Consider the following 16059-nt stretch of genomic DNA (forward strand, 5'->3'; position numbering starts at 1 on the left):
TTAGAGAACAAAATATTCCTGGAAGACAGTAGAGACTTGCTGTCTTCTACATGTGTCTGCAACGCTATCTGAGCAATCTTTCAAGAAGATGGTATTTATAAAGCAAAAGTACATGCCATTAAAGGGAAAGTTGTGTTGGTGTGGGGAGACCATTCATTTTGTAAAGTACTTACCTCACAAGTATGAGGATCTGAGTTGAATCTTCAGTGTCTACAAAAAATGCTAATTGTGGTGTTGTGCACTTGCAATCCCAGTGCTGGGGAGGTGGATATGGGAGGATTTCTGGAGCTTGCTGGTCAGCCTAATTGGTGAGTGCCAGGACAGTGACAGACCCTGTCTCTAAAAGAGATGGAAAACATACCCAAACATGATACCTGATGTTTTGCTCCCCCCACCACATATTTATGTGAACCAGCCCACATATGTATGCCTATATATAAATAGGCACATACACATGTACATACCATATACACCTGTTCACACACACAAAGAATGTAAGATTGCTTGTTTCCACAGTTGATAGCTTCACACAGGTTTAATTTGTATTAATACACCACTTCATATTCATGGTCACACCAGTCAAGTTCCTGGTTAGTGTCCCTAAGTTAATGAGGTTCTGAAGTTCTGTCAGTCCCACTGTTTTGAACTATGCCCAGCACATAGGTATTATTGCAAGGAGACTTCAATGACTGTGCTGAGGAACATCCTATTCTCAAGACAGCATGAGAACTTGTGCTGGGGGCCAGGGCATGTCTCACTCTCAAAGTTTAGAACCTACAGTTCTAAGAACATCGGTGACAATGGGGGCATTTTTGTCCCAAGTTTATAGGCAGCAAGTCGACTGTGTTTAGTGCAGAGACATTATGCACACTAGTATAACCACAGGTTGAGCATGGAGGAACAGATGGCAAACTGATGTGCAATTTTCAGTTAAGGCCTCTCCAGTGCAAGGGACTATGGTGTTTTAACATGACATTAAGTAGCATGGACAGAGGTGAAAGATGCAATATTGCACACAGAACATGAAAACCCCCCAGGAAATGTGGAGCCCAAGTGCATTTGGTAATGCAATATGAGATAACCTAGTGGGAATGTTCTAGTCCTTGAGACCATGTGATTCCAACTGAATTGTGGCTTAAGATGCTTGTCCTTTTGAAGATTCATAGCCAGTGTTCTGCTATCTTGTAAGAATAATATATCTTGGGATGTGGCTACATGATGTCATATTTACTTAACATGCAAAAGGGCCTGAGTTCCATTACAGGTGCTGAAAAAAAGAGTAGGAAGTTCTGTTTGTACTGTCTCCTTGGAGCATCTATGAAATGCCAGAACCTTCAGTGAATTCTCATATAGACAATTTGCTGTAGTAGTCATACTTGAATATCCATGGGCAAATATGGTTTGGGTTAGAAACAGAGAAACAGAGCAAACAACATGATTCAGGTGAAAGAGGTGGCACATAGATTTGTGGATCCAAACAGAAAGCCCATGAAAACAGCAATAAACAAAACAAAACAACAAGACTGTGAGCTGGATTTTGGTAAAGGTACAAAGGCAGATGGCAGTAGACAATCATTTCAACAGGTGATAGTCGAAAATTCAAATGTCCATATGTAAACAGGAACCTTGTCATAGACCTCCTACCTTACACAAATGGAAACTTAAGTCAGGTAACTAAAGCACAACTTAAGGCCATGGAGTTTTAATGTAAAAACAGGATTTTCTGAAGCTTGTTTATTGATGAACACTTAGATCCAATAAAAGGTGTAATTCCTGAAAGAAAAAGAAATAATGCATTAAGTTTAATAAAATAACATTTTTCTGAAGATTCATTGTTAAGAAAGTGAAAATATAAGCTTCACACTTGGGGTAAATTTGTAACTCATGTATACCATAAATGACCTTGCATACAGAATGCATAAAGAACTGGTGTAACGAAACAAAAAATGACTTAATTAACAAACGAGAAACAATAAAACATATAATAAAATATTTGAGACACAGAAAACTTTCAGATTGCCTGCTTTACATTTTATTTTCATACATGGAGTCCCCAAAAGGGACTGTCTAGGAGCTCTGTCCTGTCATGAGAAGGTGGGCAATAAGATCTATATTACTTTCCAGCTGAGGCTCACAGGTAATACTATATATTTTTCATACATGTACATTGCTGTGCATTGAAGATCTGTGTTTGCCTGTCTCAGGGATATTCTGTCCATTTTAGCTCTACAGGAGCCCCTTATCAGAGCCTTTTAGACTGTAAGCCAGTTCAATTTGTCTAATGTTGAGAGTAACTTTCTCTTCCCAGTAATTAACATAACTTTTTTACATTATTCTTTTTAAATGAATTTTGGTTAGTATGCTAAGAAATGGGTTTCACTGTAATATTTTCATATGTGATTACATATATCTTTTGTTATACTTATTTCTTATTATCCCCACCACTGCTCCAATTCTCCCCCCTCCTGATAGTCCCTTCCAATCTCAGATAGTCACTCCTGCTTTTATAACAGAATCTTCAGCTCTAGCAATAGACATGGCATACTGTGCACAGCTCCAAGGTTCACTAAGCACTTCCTTGTAGGCCCTCTGGTGGCCATGAGGTGAAACAAAAGCTCTTTACATTTTTTTTGTTGTTGTTGTTCATTTTTTTATTTATTTGAGAGCGACAGACACAGGGAGAAAGACACATAGAGGGAGAGAGAGAGAATAGGCGCGCCAGGGCTTCCAGCCTCTGCAAACGAACTCCAGACGCGTGCGCCCCCTTGTGCATCTGGCTAACGTGGGACCTGGGGAACTGAGCCTCGAACCGGGGTCCTTAGGCTTCACAGGCAAGCGCTTAACCGCTAAGCCATCTCTCCAGCCCGCTCTTTACATTTTGATACTGCAAAGAACTTCAGCTTTACAAAGGCTACAATATGAAGACCCCTGCTGGTGGCTGGTATCTAAGTTAAGTACTCTTTATATGAAATGCTTGATACCTAAGTGTTCTGAGACAGCCTCTTAGATCTGTGGCATGACAGCATGTTTGTGACACAATCCACAGTGTCTGCCCCAAGTTCCAAATTCTAGGTCACCATGGGCTAATTTTCAGAACTCTATAGAAAATAACAGAGAACACTGTGCTTTGGAGAAAGAAAGTGAGGAATCACTCGTATCTCTCATAGGAAGGAGAATCCCATGCAATCTTGCTGCAGGTACTAGATTGCAGTGAATTACAATCTTCTGGACATTTTCATCCACCAAACTGTACAGATAACTCACTTTTTTGTTTTAACTGTGAAAGTGGCTTTATTCCCTGAGGAGAACAGAACTTTTCTTAGGAATAGAGGCAGGCATTGAGCATGCACTAGGAAAAGAAGGATCCTTAACCAAAGAGAATGAAGAAATGAGTCCACTAAAAGCCAACACAGGGCTGGAGGTCAGCAATAAAGTACACTGCCTGGACAAGTGTGAGGGCCTGAGACTGCTTGGGTTCAAATCTCCAGATCCCATGTATAATAGCTGGATGTAGCCATGAAAGACTCAGTACCCTGGGGGAACAGAGACATGAGAATCTCTGAAACTCTTCAAGGCCCTGAATATGTAAAAGGAGACTGGCTGAAAATAACAAGAAAAATAAATAAAACAGGAACAATAGAAGAGTTATGGACTGGGACACCCAACATTTCACTCCTGTCACATGCAAGTGAGAACCCCCCCCCCCCTTGATCAACAGATGGCAATACCACAAAGGGTATATAAACATGCCTATACCACATATGCAAAAAACTAAATAAATAAGATGAAAGCACAGGCAGAGTTGGTGAATAAGAAAGAAAATGTATTACATGCAGATCAAGATGATAGAGAATGATCCATTCTGCTTAGCACCAGTAAGGAAAGCAATTCTGGGAAAAATGTTTTAAAAGTAAGAAAAAGTGTACAAACAGAATTAATTTTCTAAAAATGAATTTTAAATGGAAGTGCTGGTACAGAGAAATATGATGTTTACAAAGTCACAGATAAGAATTAATTCGAATTTTTATCTTACAGACAGGTGCTCCTGGTTACCAATATTGTACTATTTAAAATAAAAAAGATTTTGAGCATTATCATCCTAGAAATGATAAGTGTTTGAGATGTTGGGTGGCTTAAATATCTTGAGTTGATCATTACACAATGGAAAGATGTGCTAAAATGTCACAATGGAACTTATACAAATATATTCTTGGTGTGTGTGTGTGTGTGTATTTCATGCATGAAATACCAGCATTTTAAAAGCTGAGACAGAATTGAGTTAAAGGACCCCTGGGCTACAAAGCAAGTCTCAGCCTCAAACAAAAAGAAACAAAACACAATTTAACCCATGAAGTCCAGGAGTATTTTACTTATTTTTAAATTATGGGATCCTTGGTTATGCACACTAATTATTTCATCTCAGTTGTGAGTAGTGGTAACTCTGACACTGTAATAATTACATGTAACTATCAACCAACTGGCCCCTTTCTGTTGTGATTTTCCTTTAAATTGGTCTTGGTTTGCTCTCCAAAGAATCATTAAAATTTAAAGTGCTATCCCATCAGGGTTCTAGGTGGTTTGACTGAGGATCTTTACCACATTCTCTTTACAGAATACTTTGTTATGTTGGAAGACAACCTAAATGTTTTTCCTGCTCACAGGAAGCTGTTTCACTGACAAACACCCATGTGACTGTGTATGCCCTGTATTCCCAGCCCCACTCTGCAGCACAGTCCTGAGCAGGGGAGAGTTTGGCTTGACTGTGTTGGTCAAGAAAAGCAGAGATGAACCAGCATAACAAAATGGATGAAATAACAGAAGCAGAATTTTTATTACTTACAGATCTCAGTGAGAAGAGGACAGCATGTCTAACAGACCAAGGGGAAGGTGCTTCAGTATCAGACATGCTCATTCTGTCAGTGGACAGAAGAGAGAGAGAAGAGGAGAGAAGGGAGGAGAAGGTCTGGCCTGAGGGCCCAAATTTCACTGAGTTCCAAGGTGCTACACAAACAGTTATATTTGTGGCTGTTGTTGTTTGGTACAATGTTATTTCATAGGGAAAAAAAAAAAACAAGCAAACTTAAGTTTCAGAAGGTTATACTGTGGCACTGTAGGTCATTGAGTCATATCTGGGCTGTGGGAGTCAGTGAAGCAAGTCAAATGTGTTGTATCCAATTATCCTATGAAAGTTATACAAAGCAGGTATCTATCAACATTGCGGAACTGGGATCAGAGAACTGGAAACACAGTGAGAAAAAGTTGTATTTGAAATGGATGCCAAAGCAACAAAATATTTTAAGAATGCCTTCTGTAAAAGAACTTTAAGAATGGGTTGGATTTCAAATTGGGTAAAATTCCAGTCTTTGGTTCTAGTCCCTGTAGCTCACATGTACATTTGACCTTGCAAATGTGGTTCCTGTGCACTTCCCTCCTGCAGACAGCTACTACTGTAATCCAATAAAATTCTTCTGTGTTTGGCTATAGGACTCGTGGGATAGAGACACTTAGCAAGGCACCAAACCCACATGAGCCTAAAATGAGAGATGTTACAGGTAAAATGAATGCACACCTGGCAGTCCAGGTGCTCTGGATAAACATTTTGTATTTAATCACTATTTAACCTCAATGATTTTGGGAGAAGCAGGAATGAAAATTTCTCATCTTTAAATTTAAGTGTTTTGTCACTGGGAATCAGAGCAATAGACCCCAATATTCCTAGGTTTGCTGATCAAAGTGACAGCTTACAAAAGTGAATTCCAATCCACTTGCACCACCCTTTATGAGGTGTCCTGACTTTCCAATTAGTGGGGATGCCCTTCTTGCTAGGAGAGAAAAGTTGCTCCTTATACCACTCAGACAAGTATAAGGGGATACAGTTTATCTTGATGTATCACCAAGTTTGAACCCAGTAACCCATTTAGCAGCTGTAAACTGGTGGTGTTGTCTATCACCTATCACCAGAGAAATGAATACCAGCTTTCAAGATTTTTTTTTTTTGTTATAGCTTAATTGACCTCTTTAGTTACTGCCAGAAAATGATGAAGTCCTGCCTTCTTACTGAGTCAGTGTTAGACACATGAATTCTTGGGAAGTGAAGATGCTTAACTTTCAAACTCCAGTTTAGGGAAGGACTCTTGGCAGGATTCTACAGGCAGTGCCCAGCAATATGGCATATTGTCAGCAGGTCAGAATCTACACAGATGGCTATAGCCACTCTAGTTACCAATTTACCTGAGATAAAAGGTAATCTCGGTGTGTCCTTCATGACCTGTAAGTGGCAACAAACTGTGATCCTTTATGTACTTAACTTTGGGTCATCAAGTGCAGCAAGGGACCCTCAAACTAAGATAGTCAAAAGATTAGGCTTATCACAGATGCCAGTGCAAAGAGGTCAAAATGGCCTCAAACTCAGTGATCCTCTTACCTCTGCCTCCCAAGCGCTGGGATTAAAGGCATGTGCGACCTTGCCCAGTGCTTTTGTCTTTATGCCACTTTTTCTTTTTTCTTATGTGCTTAATATATTTACTTTCTGTCAGGTTTGAAATTATTATTTCAATAATTTTAAACACTGCTTAGGAAGTTCAGGTGAATACAAAATGTTCAGTACAAAGACACTACATTTACATTCATTTTAATATATTTCATTACTTATCAGTGCTAACCCTTACCAATAAAACTATATCTACATGGGTGGGACCCGTTAAGAGTCAGCTCCCTACTCCTTGTGATTAACAGCAATGTTCTATATCCTCATTTTCTGGAATGCTAGCAGTGTCTCATTAAGTAGTACAGACTGTCCTTGAATCTATAGTGCCCCTTTTGACTTGGCCTTCCAAATGCTAGTATGAGAGGTGTGAGCCACTGTGACTAGATTTGCCTTAAGTCACTTCAAAGTTTCTCATTGGAGTCTAACCTATTATAGTTTGCAACTTCACCCAAAACAAAGAAATCAAATGCATTAACAAAATCTGACTTTGTGCACAGCTCTGGACTTACTTTTACCACATATGTAATTTTCCTGTGTGTATTAACTTGCATATGTAGTATACATGTTTCTGTGTGTACATATATTTGTATAGTGTTTTGTAGATACACATGTATGTGTTATATACATATATGTATGTATGTATCTTTAAATAATTTATAAAATGTTTTATGTAAATATAAGCATAAATACAAAATATAACTGTAAGTGACATCACTTTATAAATTTCAGTGCATCTATTCTTGTTTACTGCATTGTTTCCAGGTAAGACCATGATGATTGCCTTGCACTTTTTTACTCTTAAAGTCAAGTCTAGCTTCCTAACATTACACTGTGACCATACCATTTTTAACCAGTTGCCACTTGTTGCATTTTTAGTGTTGTTTATAATTTGTTTATAATGGGGAGTGCAATTAAAATTCTTTACCTGAGTGATTTCATACATGTAAAATATACCTATAAGTCCTATTTATGTAATTATAATGACTGAGCAAAGTGGTCTGTGTGTGTATGTGTGATCTTATGAGCTGACAATTATGAAAATATACTCTAAGGAGAATGTACAAATTATAAACAATAAATGAATGCACCTATTTCCCAACCATTATTAACATAGTGGTTTCAAACACTTGAGTTTTCAATAAATTTAAAGTATAAAATCAGAATCCATACACTTTTGACAAGTATGATTAATGATGTTTGAAAGTGTTTCCTGTCTTTGAAAGGACTTATATTTCATCTTCTTTAAGATTCTACTCATGATTTTTATTGTTACTGATCTTTATGTTATTGGGAAGCCTTATGTCTCCATTTATCATACTGTGAACTTTTTTGATAAACTCACTCTTATTCTGGGCTCACTCATGTTGAATGTTAGGCTCACTTGAGGTGTTTACATTTGTCTGAGGCACTGACACTCATGGGCAAAAAAAAATTCAAATTCTCTTATCATCCCTGAGCCTCAGTTCCCTTAGATGTCACAAGTGCCTAATGCTATCTACATGCTAGAATGACTGAAAGAATTAAACAGATAATATGTCTTCCACACAAAACTAGGCTCTGAACAGTTACTTATTAGTTATTGTTAAATTTTAAGAGTTGTGTCAAATATGTTAATAAAAGATATTTTTGATTTACAGAGCATTATATGCACCCCACTGATTAGTTTTCTAGCTATCTTCTGATTTCATCAATTTTGATTGCATAAAGTTATGAATCTTATGAATATACACTTTGTCCAGGTATGGTAGCAGATGTCCATAATCCCAGCACTTGGGAGGCTGAAGTGGCAGCATCAGGAGTTCAAAACTGGCTTCATAGTGCTTCCAAAACAATTTTTATTTTATTTTCAATGTACAAACCCAAATGCCACTATTTCCCTCTTCAGACTGGGAACATATATTACTGTGTTTTATGATATGACAGAGCTCATTAACTGACTTTTCTGCTTGGTCTTGGTCTTGCTATCGCCATGGCTGAACTTGATCTCTTTGTCTCAAGCCATCCTATGGTCAGCCTTCTGGGTTCCTAGGAACAGTAAGTGCACACCCCATTGCCCAGCTGTGTTTGATGTTGTTGATGTAGCTTTGGTTGTAGAGCCAGGGCAGGCCTCAAACTCCTGATCCTCCTGTCTCAGCCTCCACAGTGCTGGGGTTACAACCACATACCATGACTGGCCTTACTCTTCTAATATACTCAACTTCTACTGCCTGTGCCCCTGCTGCATAGTAACTCCACAAGCCTCCCTTTTATAGTTATAAGTTACCATTTATAATTCATTAGGATGCTGTAAAATACACAAATAACCAACATACTGATGATGCTAATATTCCTTATGAAATATGATACACAACTTCATTTTTAAGTGTTCTTTTAAGCTTTGTCTGAGGTACATTTCTTTCTAAATTTTTACACATTAAAATTTAAGTATATTCCTGACCACTTTGTTTCCCTTAGTAGATTTCCCATTAGTTATACAATAATATAAATATTATTACTTTGATTTCCATAGCATTTAACTTGGTTTTGTTTTGAATTTTCTAAATTTTCAACATACACTGGCATCTGATAAGAGAGGACTCTGCATACTTCTTCTTTAATTAATTAGTTAATTCTTCATTTTGAGAAAAGGAGGGATAGAAAGAGGGAAGGGGGGAGTGAGGGATAGAATGGGTGTTCCAGAGCCTTCAGCTGCTGCAAATAAACTCCAGATCTGTGCACCCTCTTGTGCACATGTACAACATATGTCTCTCTGGCTTACATGGGACCTAGAGATTTGAAAAGAAGTTTTTAGGCTTCATAGGCAAGCACCTTAACCATTAAGCAATCTCTCCATCCCTGCAGACTTCTTTTAATCGGCTGGAGACATGGCTTAGCAGTTAAAGCACTTGCCTATGAAGACAAAGGGCCCAGGTTCAATTCTCCAAGACTCACATAAGCCAGATGCACAAGGTGCCACATGCATTGGGGGTTTTCAGAAGCTGGAGACCCTGACATGCCCTTGTCTCTCTCTCTCTCTCTCTGTCTCTCTATCTGCATCTCTCTCTCTCTCTCAAATAAATAAAAATAAAAGATGCCTTATTTATTTCTCTTTTTAATCTTTTATGCCCATGTGCTGACTAAAATCCATCAGAGTAATAGTCACTGATAATAGAGGTAAATACTTTTTCCTATCAAAATAAATGATTTATAATAGTGTTTGGTTATGGTTATTAGAGGGATAAAGCGTTTAAATGATTTTGTGCTGGCTTTTACAGTTTTCTTTATTCTGGAATCACAGTTTATAAATTTGTCCATTAGTGTGTACTTACCAACGAATCTGTGGTCAGTTATATTCATATAAAGTGGGTTAAAGTTTGATTTAAAATTGCCAGAATAACCACACATGAAGATGGTCCTTCTTTTTCATATCTTCATTTCTTGATGTTAAATCATACTTACATGATTTGTTCCTTAAAGGTCTTATGAATATCCCCATTTAAGTAAAATTGTAGTAAGCTATATTTTTGATTTTATGTTAACTGTTAGGTTATTTTTCATATATTTTGTAGCTATGTTAACTGCTAGTTTAATTTTTCTTGCATTTTGTAGCCTATGATTTAAAAAATTCTGGCTTTTCAGTTGTTACCTGGTTGAATAATGTATTTTCTTAGGTAACAGAATCAACAGAACCCATTGGTTACAAATTCTCCCTATTAATGCATGTTTTTGGTGTTTTTTTTTCTTTCTCATTGTGGTAAGTTGTATAGTGGTTAATGCATTTTATAAACTATTTTGAAAAACAGCCTTTATACTTAATCCTGTAATTTTTCTCCATCTAATTTCTGATTTCATTCCCTTACTTACTATATTTAATGGCAAAGCAGCAGCCATGATGATTCAAAAAAGTTCAAACAGAAGAGCATAAATGCATTTACTACAGACTGAAAATGCTTCCCTTTATCCCTGTGAAGTCTGACAAATAGGGGTAGTACTTTGATCTATAAGACAAAGAGCTTTCTGCATTGTCAAGGAGTGGGAGTAAATGATAGAATGTATGTATGCGTATGAATCCTCAAGTTTAAATACAGGATGAACAAGCAAATCAAACTTGCTTCACTAGCTCTCCCTGCTGAGGCTGAACAACTGGGCAGGGAGCAGTCAACACTAAACTGATCACAAAGAAAACCTTGGTGTGGCAAGTGTTCCTTTGTTCCTGACTGCAGTGGCAGCAGACCTTCTGCCTTCATAGGAAAGCAGCAGGGAACAACTAACTCCACATTGGTGTGAGTGATATCTGTTATTTTATTTCTTTCTGGATGAAATTAGGAATAATCAAGGAATTCTGTTTTATTAAAACATACTACCTTATTTGTTATTTTCTCTTCATGTATATCTGACATAAGCAAAATATGTTTTTTTTCCTGCTATCTGAGAAAATGTATAGTGTATGTGTAGTCTTAATTGTATGATTTTTGTTTAAAAAGTATGGATTTTTGAAATTATGAATGTGAGGATACTAAGTACCATAGCCCTATTCTACAAAAATAATCCTAAATTACTGTTACCTTAAGACAAGCTCAAAAGGTTCTAAAAATTAAAACCTTGATTGAATGCTCATTATTATGTACTTTTCAGGGTGATAAATATGCAGATTGTACTGGAATATCATTTAAAAATTTTGTATGTAATTAAAAAATACTACCTATGTTTCCAGCTTTTTGCTTAGACTGTATTTTGTCCTCACAATGATCCTACAAAATGGAAGCACTGTACCCATTTTTCCTATGAACAAACTGAGGCAGAGAACATAAAGAACTTACTTAGGCTGCTTGGCTATAAAAAGCCAATAAGGACTTCATTTACCCTTTGTCTGAAGCCCTAGCCATCTCTTATTAGCCCTTAGTCTATTGTATACCTTGAACTCTATTATGACTTGTTGGTTTAAGATTCTAGTCAAATAAGAACTTGGTACTTCAACTGGTTGTGAAACACACATTAGCAAAGACTTTTCAGGGATTTCAAAGCTCATCTCAAACTCCCTGACAACTGATCCACTGCAGACTCCCACAAGACTGGACTGTCACCAGCCTCTGAAAGTGCCCATCTGCTCCCATTCTTTGATTGATTGATTTATCTGAAAGCTCCTTCTTTAACCTGTACTGAAAATGGACAAGTTTCCAGGGCAGAGCTCCAGACAGGTGAATTATTTGGAATGAAGAAGTAAGCATTATGGAAAATCCTCTAATAAAATAGGCAAATATTCTCTCACAGAGAACCAACAATCACATAAGAAGGGAGAGACAACGTAATGCCGGGGAGGCTGAAATACACAATAAAGACTCAACTATGAAACACTAAACATGGTAGCTTATACAGAAAAGTACCAAATGTCCTCATCATAGGGAACTTATTTACAACCATCTGACACATCTGTCTGAACTGTTTACACTTAAAAGGCTGCACATATACCTAAGTAGCACTATCAGCTAATATAACTGTTCCCACTTATGTATGCAGGTATTGAGGAAACAAAGTACATTTAGAGCTCTGGAAATATATTATTTGAGCTCCTCATCTTCTTCTAATAATTCATACCTGTAGATCACAAAGTGATCAGTAATTTAAACTTTCTACCACACTTATTTCACCAGAGTGGGAAAAAATAAAAAAATAAAAAATTCCATATACCAGGTGAGGTAGTACTGACAATTAAACTATGGAATAAATTTTATAATACTCTGGCATTGTTGGGTGGTCAGAACTGTCCAAGCATCCTAAGGCTCAAGACCCCAACACAATTTGCAGTTATTTCAGACAAGGAAAATGGACACTGAAGTGGATAAAGTGCTCTATACACTCTTGAAGTGAATACAATCATGTTGTTCCACTCCCTCTGTTTTTTTTTCCTTGTTCAGTTACTAAAATATGAAGCGAAATTGTCCACTAGGCGTTTAATTGTTTTTCCCTAAATTTGCCAATTATTCACTTAATTTATGAAATGGTGAATGCACAAAAATTTTTACAGTTACTGACAACTGTCCAATTATAATTTAATAGTCACATCTCCAGAAAAATAACGACAAAGCTGGTAAATGATATAGTGAATACATGTTAATTTTTTTCTCATCCTCTTTTAATGATTTTATACATCTATAGTGCATGTGTACATTTTAAATAGAAGAGTTTCATTTTAAGAAAATATGATAACTTATTTTCTAAACTAGTTTTATTTAATAAAATCACTGCATATTTTTGTTGTAAGCTTTTAAGATTATGATCATTTGTAAAACATTTTAAAAGTAATTTCTATGTCATTCTTTTCTTATCTTTTTGTATTCTGATTGGTTTCAGTATTTTCATAGTTTTCCCTTTGATAATTTTGTTACTGTTATGTTCATGTCTTTTGTGATTTTTTCTTTTGTATAGTGGCATCCAGATATTATTTTTAAAAATGCCAAAAATGTGTGCTTGAGCTCATAAATTCCTATTTTCATGAATAATGAAATTCTGGTAAAACTACCTAAGCAACATATCCTTATGTTTATAACAACAAAGAGACTGTAAATACTATTAATTGGATTACAAATGCCATGTTTTGTAAGTCCTTTAAGATACACATAACTGTGTACCCATTTTATTAGCTGTTAATCACTGATATCTGTGCACAAGTAGGAAATTATCCACACAATTCAAACAAAACCCATTCTGCCAGCCTTTAACCTTCATCTTTCAACTTGGTATTTATTTCATTACTTCAAACATATATATCATAGTATATATTTGTTTCTATATTTTGCAAATACATATCTTTGTATACATATAAGCATATATCATATATATATAGAGAGAGATCATTCTTAAATATAGACTTCCAAATATAAATAATTTCACATCAAGCTAAACAGGATAAAAACATGTAAACATATGCACTTCATTTTGGTCAAGTAAAACAGAATCACAAAGGAACCACATGTTAACAAGTGCACTTGAAAGAGAAGAAACAGACATGTAAACACGCACAGATAGCAGCTGCAAGGCCCTGAAAGGGTCCATGTCTTAAGGCTATTGTAGCAAAAGCTCATAATTCAGTTAAAGACTTTTTTCACCTTGTCACAGTAATTCTTAAGTGTTCTCACAATGAAAAGTTCTGTAAACACTAGATTAGAACTGAATGATTTCTGTGGGAAACAGACATGACAAAACAAACCATCAATTGACAGAAATATTAATTCCATTAAACAATACTTTTTGGATTTTTTTGTTATCTTTTTGACACAGGAAACATAACACTAGTGAGAAGACATGAGGGACAGAGGAGATAAATAGAAACACTGCATAAAGATTGCCTCAATAGCCTCTTAAAGCAACAAGTTTATCAGTCAACAAAGGATAAACAGGCAACAGCAAACAGAGCCTCAACAGATAGACTACATGCCACAGCAGGATGCTACAGATTCAAATTGAAATATTCTTCCAGCTGATATTGAAGCAAGACCCACTGATCAGCAGAGAAAGGAATACCATTTCTCAGGGCAAGAAACTTTTTATACAATAGATTGGCCAAGCGAAGCACAGCATGCTCTTTCTTGCGGCATTTAAAGAGCATGTTTCTCTGTGGGACCCTTACAGGCTCCAAAAGTTGATGCCAATATGCATTTGATAATCCTCCTCCTCCTCCTCCTCCTCCTCCTCCTCCTCCTCCTCCTCCTCCACCACCACCACCACCACCACCATCTGGCCTCTGATTATCCTCTCTCCAGCCCTCAGGGTATTCATGCTTGTAAAAGCAGAATTCTCCAAACGGGCAGTGACCTCTGCCTCCAGCAAAATACCGGCAGGCCTTGTTGCTCATTCCCTCCTTATATTTCTGAATAAGTTTCTCCTTCTCCTCCTCTTCCTCTACCCAGAACTCACTAGGAATGACAAAGCCGGATGAGACCCTGCACTGTGGGCAGGACTTACTGATCCTGTTCTCAAATTGTGTGGCACTTCTCCACCTGCGGATGCATGTAAGACAGTAGGTGTGATTACAGCTGAAAAGGATGCCAAAGCGGCGATCGCTGGGGTCAGCTTTCTCATAGACAACCTCCATGCAGATGCCACACACCTTGTCCATGCTGCGCTGCACAGCAAAGGAAAGTTCCATATCTCTCTCATGTGATTCAATGCAGGCCCTTCTATGGGCTTCCCGCTGGGCTGCATCCACAGGGTGCAAAGCCTGCAACCCACACATGTCGCATACATCTCCATGAAGGTATGCACACCTCTCCCCACGAAAGCAATGTCCCCTAGCAGCATAGCGGCAAAGCGGCATCCCCATACCCAAAGCCATCTGTTCTCTTTCAGTCAATCTCCGTACAGGAGCCTCGGGACCATGCGGAGGGATCATGCGACCTCTGTAGGGCTGTCCAGGAACAAACTCAATCGCCCCCTCCCATCCTGCTGCACCTGCTCCTCCCGCTGCTTCAAGGCCTGCATTGTCTGCCTCTGCTTCAATGAAGCCCCTGCCAACAGCCGAGCCAATCAGAGGCAATGAGCTTGAGGATGTAGTAGGGGGGGCTTCCGCCACGTCCTGTGTTGGGGGCTCCGGCTCACTGGGCGCAGCCATACTGGGTCCTCTATCTGCAGAGGCCTGTCTTGGCAAATCTTGGCCCTCCCTGGCCTTCTTTCGCCCCGAGAGATCGTGGGAGTAGCGACAGTTCTCCCCCTCCTTGCACTGCCCATGTAGATAATACCTGCAGATGATTTGCTTTGTCCAGCTGCCACTGCTGCGCTCCGGCAGATCCCTGGGCCTAGCTCCGCCCCCTGCAGCCTGAGATGGCCACAAACCGGCTGTGCGAAGCGGGACTTGGACAGGAGCCACAGGGAGAGGTGCCAGGCCTGAAATCTGTTGTCTAGAGGCTGTTTCAACAGCTGAAGATGCCCCGGAGGCATCACACCCGGGAAGGCCGGGAGAAGACACGCCCTCCCCCACTTCCTCAGCACCTGCCTTGGCCCCAGCGGCCTCACGGGCGGGGGAGGGAGCTGCAGAATCTTCCATTATGTTCTTGCCCCTAAAACGTTCCAAAAATCCTTCTTTATTTCTTATTTTTTAGCTTGAAGTCCCGAGCTCGACCATGGAACCGAGAATTCTCAAAGATGTGCAACTTTTTTTTTCTTCCCCCCCACTCCCTGTTCCCTGTGAATTTTGGTTCCTACCTGCTTAGTCGGAAGCCAGCAAGTCGGACACTTTTTGTGGTAACACCACGTGCTGCCGCTGCTGCAGCATTTGCCGGAAGTGTCTGCTGACATCTATTGTCTGTGCCGGCGCCAGCCAGCAGGAGCGTTCATCACCCGACCTGGTCTGAAAGGGCTCTGCTTTGAGCCTGCAGTCCCTAATTACCCTTTCCACGCTGTCTTTTCTAGAGGTTAATGTTTTAATCTAGTGTTCGTTGTGTACATTCTCTTTAATTACTTACACATATGCTTTACAAATTCTACAATCCTTGCTTTCACCTCCCGGCTTTTTTTCTATTACAAGCTCACATTGTATTTTCTGAAGTATTTTCATTCATAAATATTATTAATTCTCTTCTATTCACCCTGCTCTTTTG

General features: G+C 38.5%; 1 protein-coding gene across 5 annotated transcripts; it reads right to left on the bottom strand.

Moving 5' to 3' along the window:
- Positions 1–507: 507 nt before the first annotated feature.
- Mkrn3 (makorin ring finger protein 3) lies at positions 508–15592 on the bottom strand. Of its 5 annotated transcripts, none has more exons than XM_045146606.1 (2): positions 14574–15592; positions 508–1773 (listed from the first exon to the last, which is right to left on the bottom strand). In XM_045146606.1, exons 1-2 carry the CDS (start codon positions 15504–15506, stop codon positions 1735–1737), a joined length of 972 nt encoding a protein of 323 aa, XP_045002541.1. In that variant the 5' UTR covers positions 15507–15592; the 3' UTR covers positions 508–1734. The 5 variants fall into 5 exon arrangements, with proteins under 5 accessions (XP_045002541.1, XP_045002540.1, XP_045002539.1 ...); XM_045146605.1 differs by having other exon boundaries at positions 14429–15592; XM_045146604.1 differs by having other exon boundaries at positions 14381–15592.
- Between the last annotated feature and the right edge of the window lie 467 nt (positions 15593–16059).

Source organism: Jaculus jaculus, chromosome 3, assembly GCF_020740685.1.
Source record: "Jaculus jaculus isolate mJacJac1 chromosome 3, mJacJac1.mat.Y.cur, whole genome shotgun sequence".
Taxonomy (NCBI): Eukaryota; Metazoa; Chordata; class Mammalia; order Rodentia; family Dipodidae; genus Jaculus; species Jaculus jaculus.

What these genes read in the sequence shown, in the direction of transcription:
- Mkrn3 (XM_004658062.2), bottom strand. Translation starts at nt 15,506, where the DNA reads ATGGAAGATTCTGCAGCTCCCTCCCCCGCCCGTGAGGCCGCTGGGGCC. An exon ending in GGATAATCAGAGGCCAGATG is followed by an intron (nt 14,144 to 14,197) that starts GTGGTGGTGGTG and finishes GAGGAGGAGGAG; the next exon opens with GAGGAGGAGGAGGATTATCA.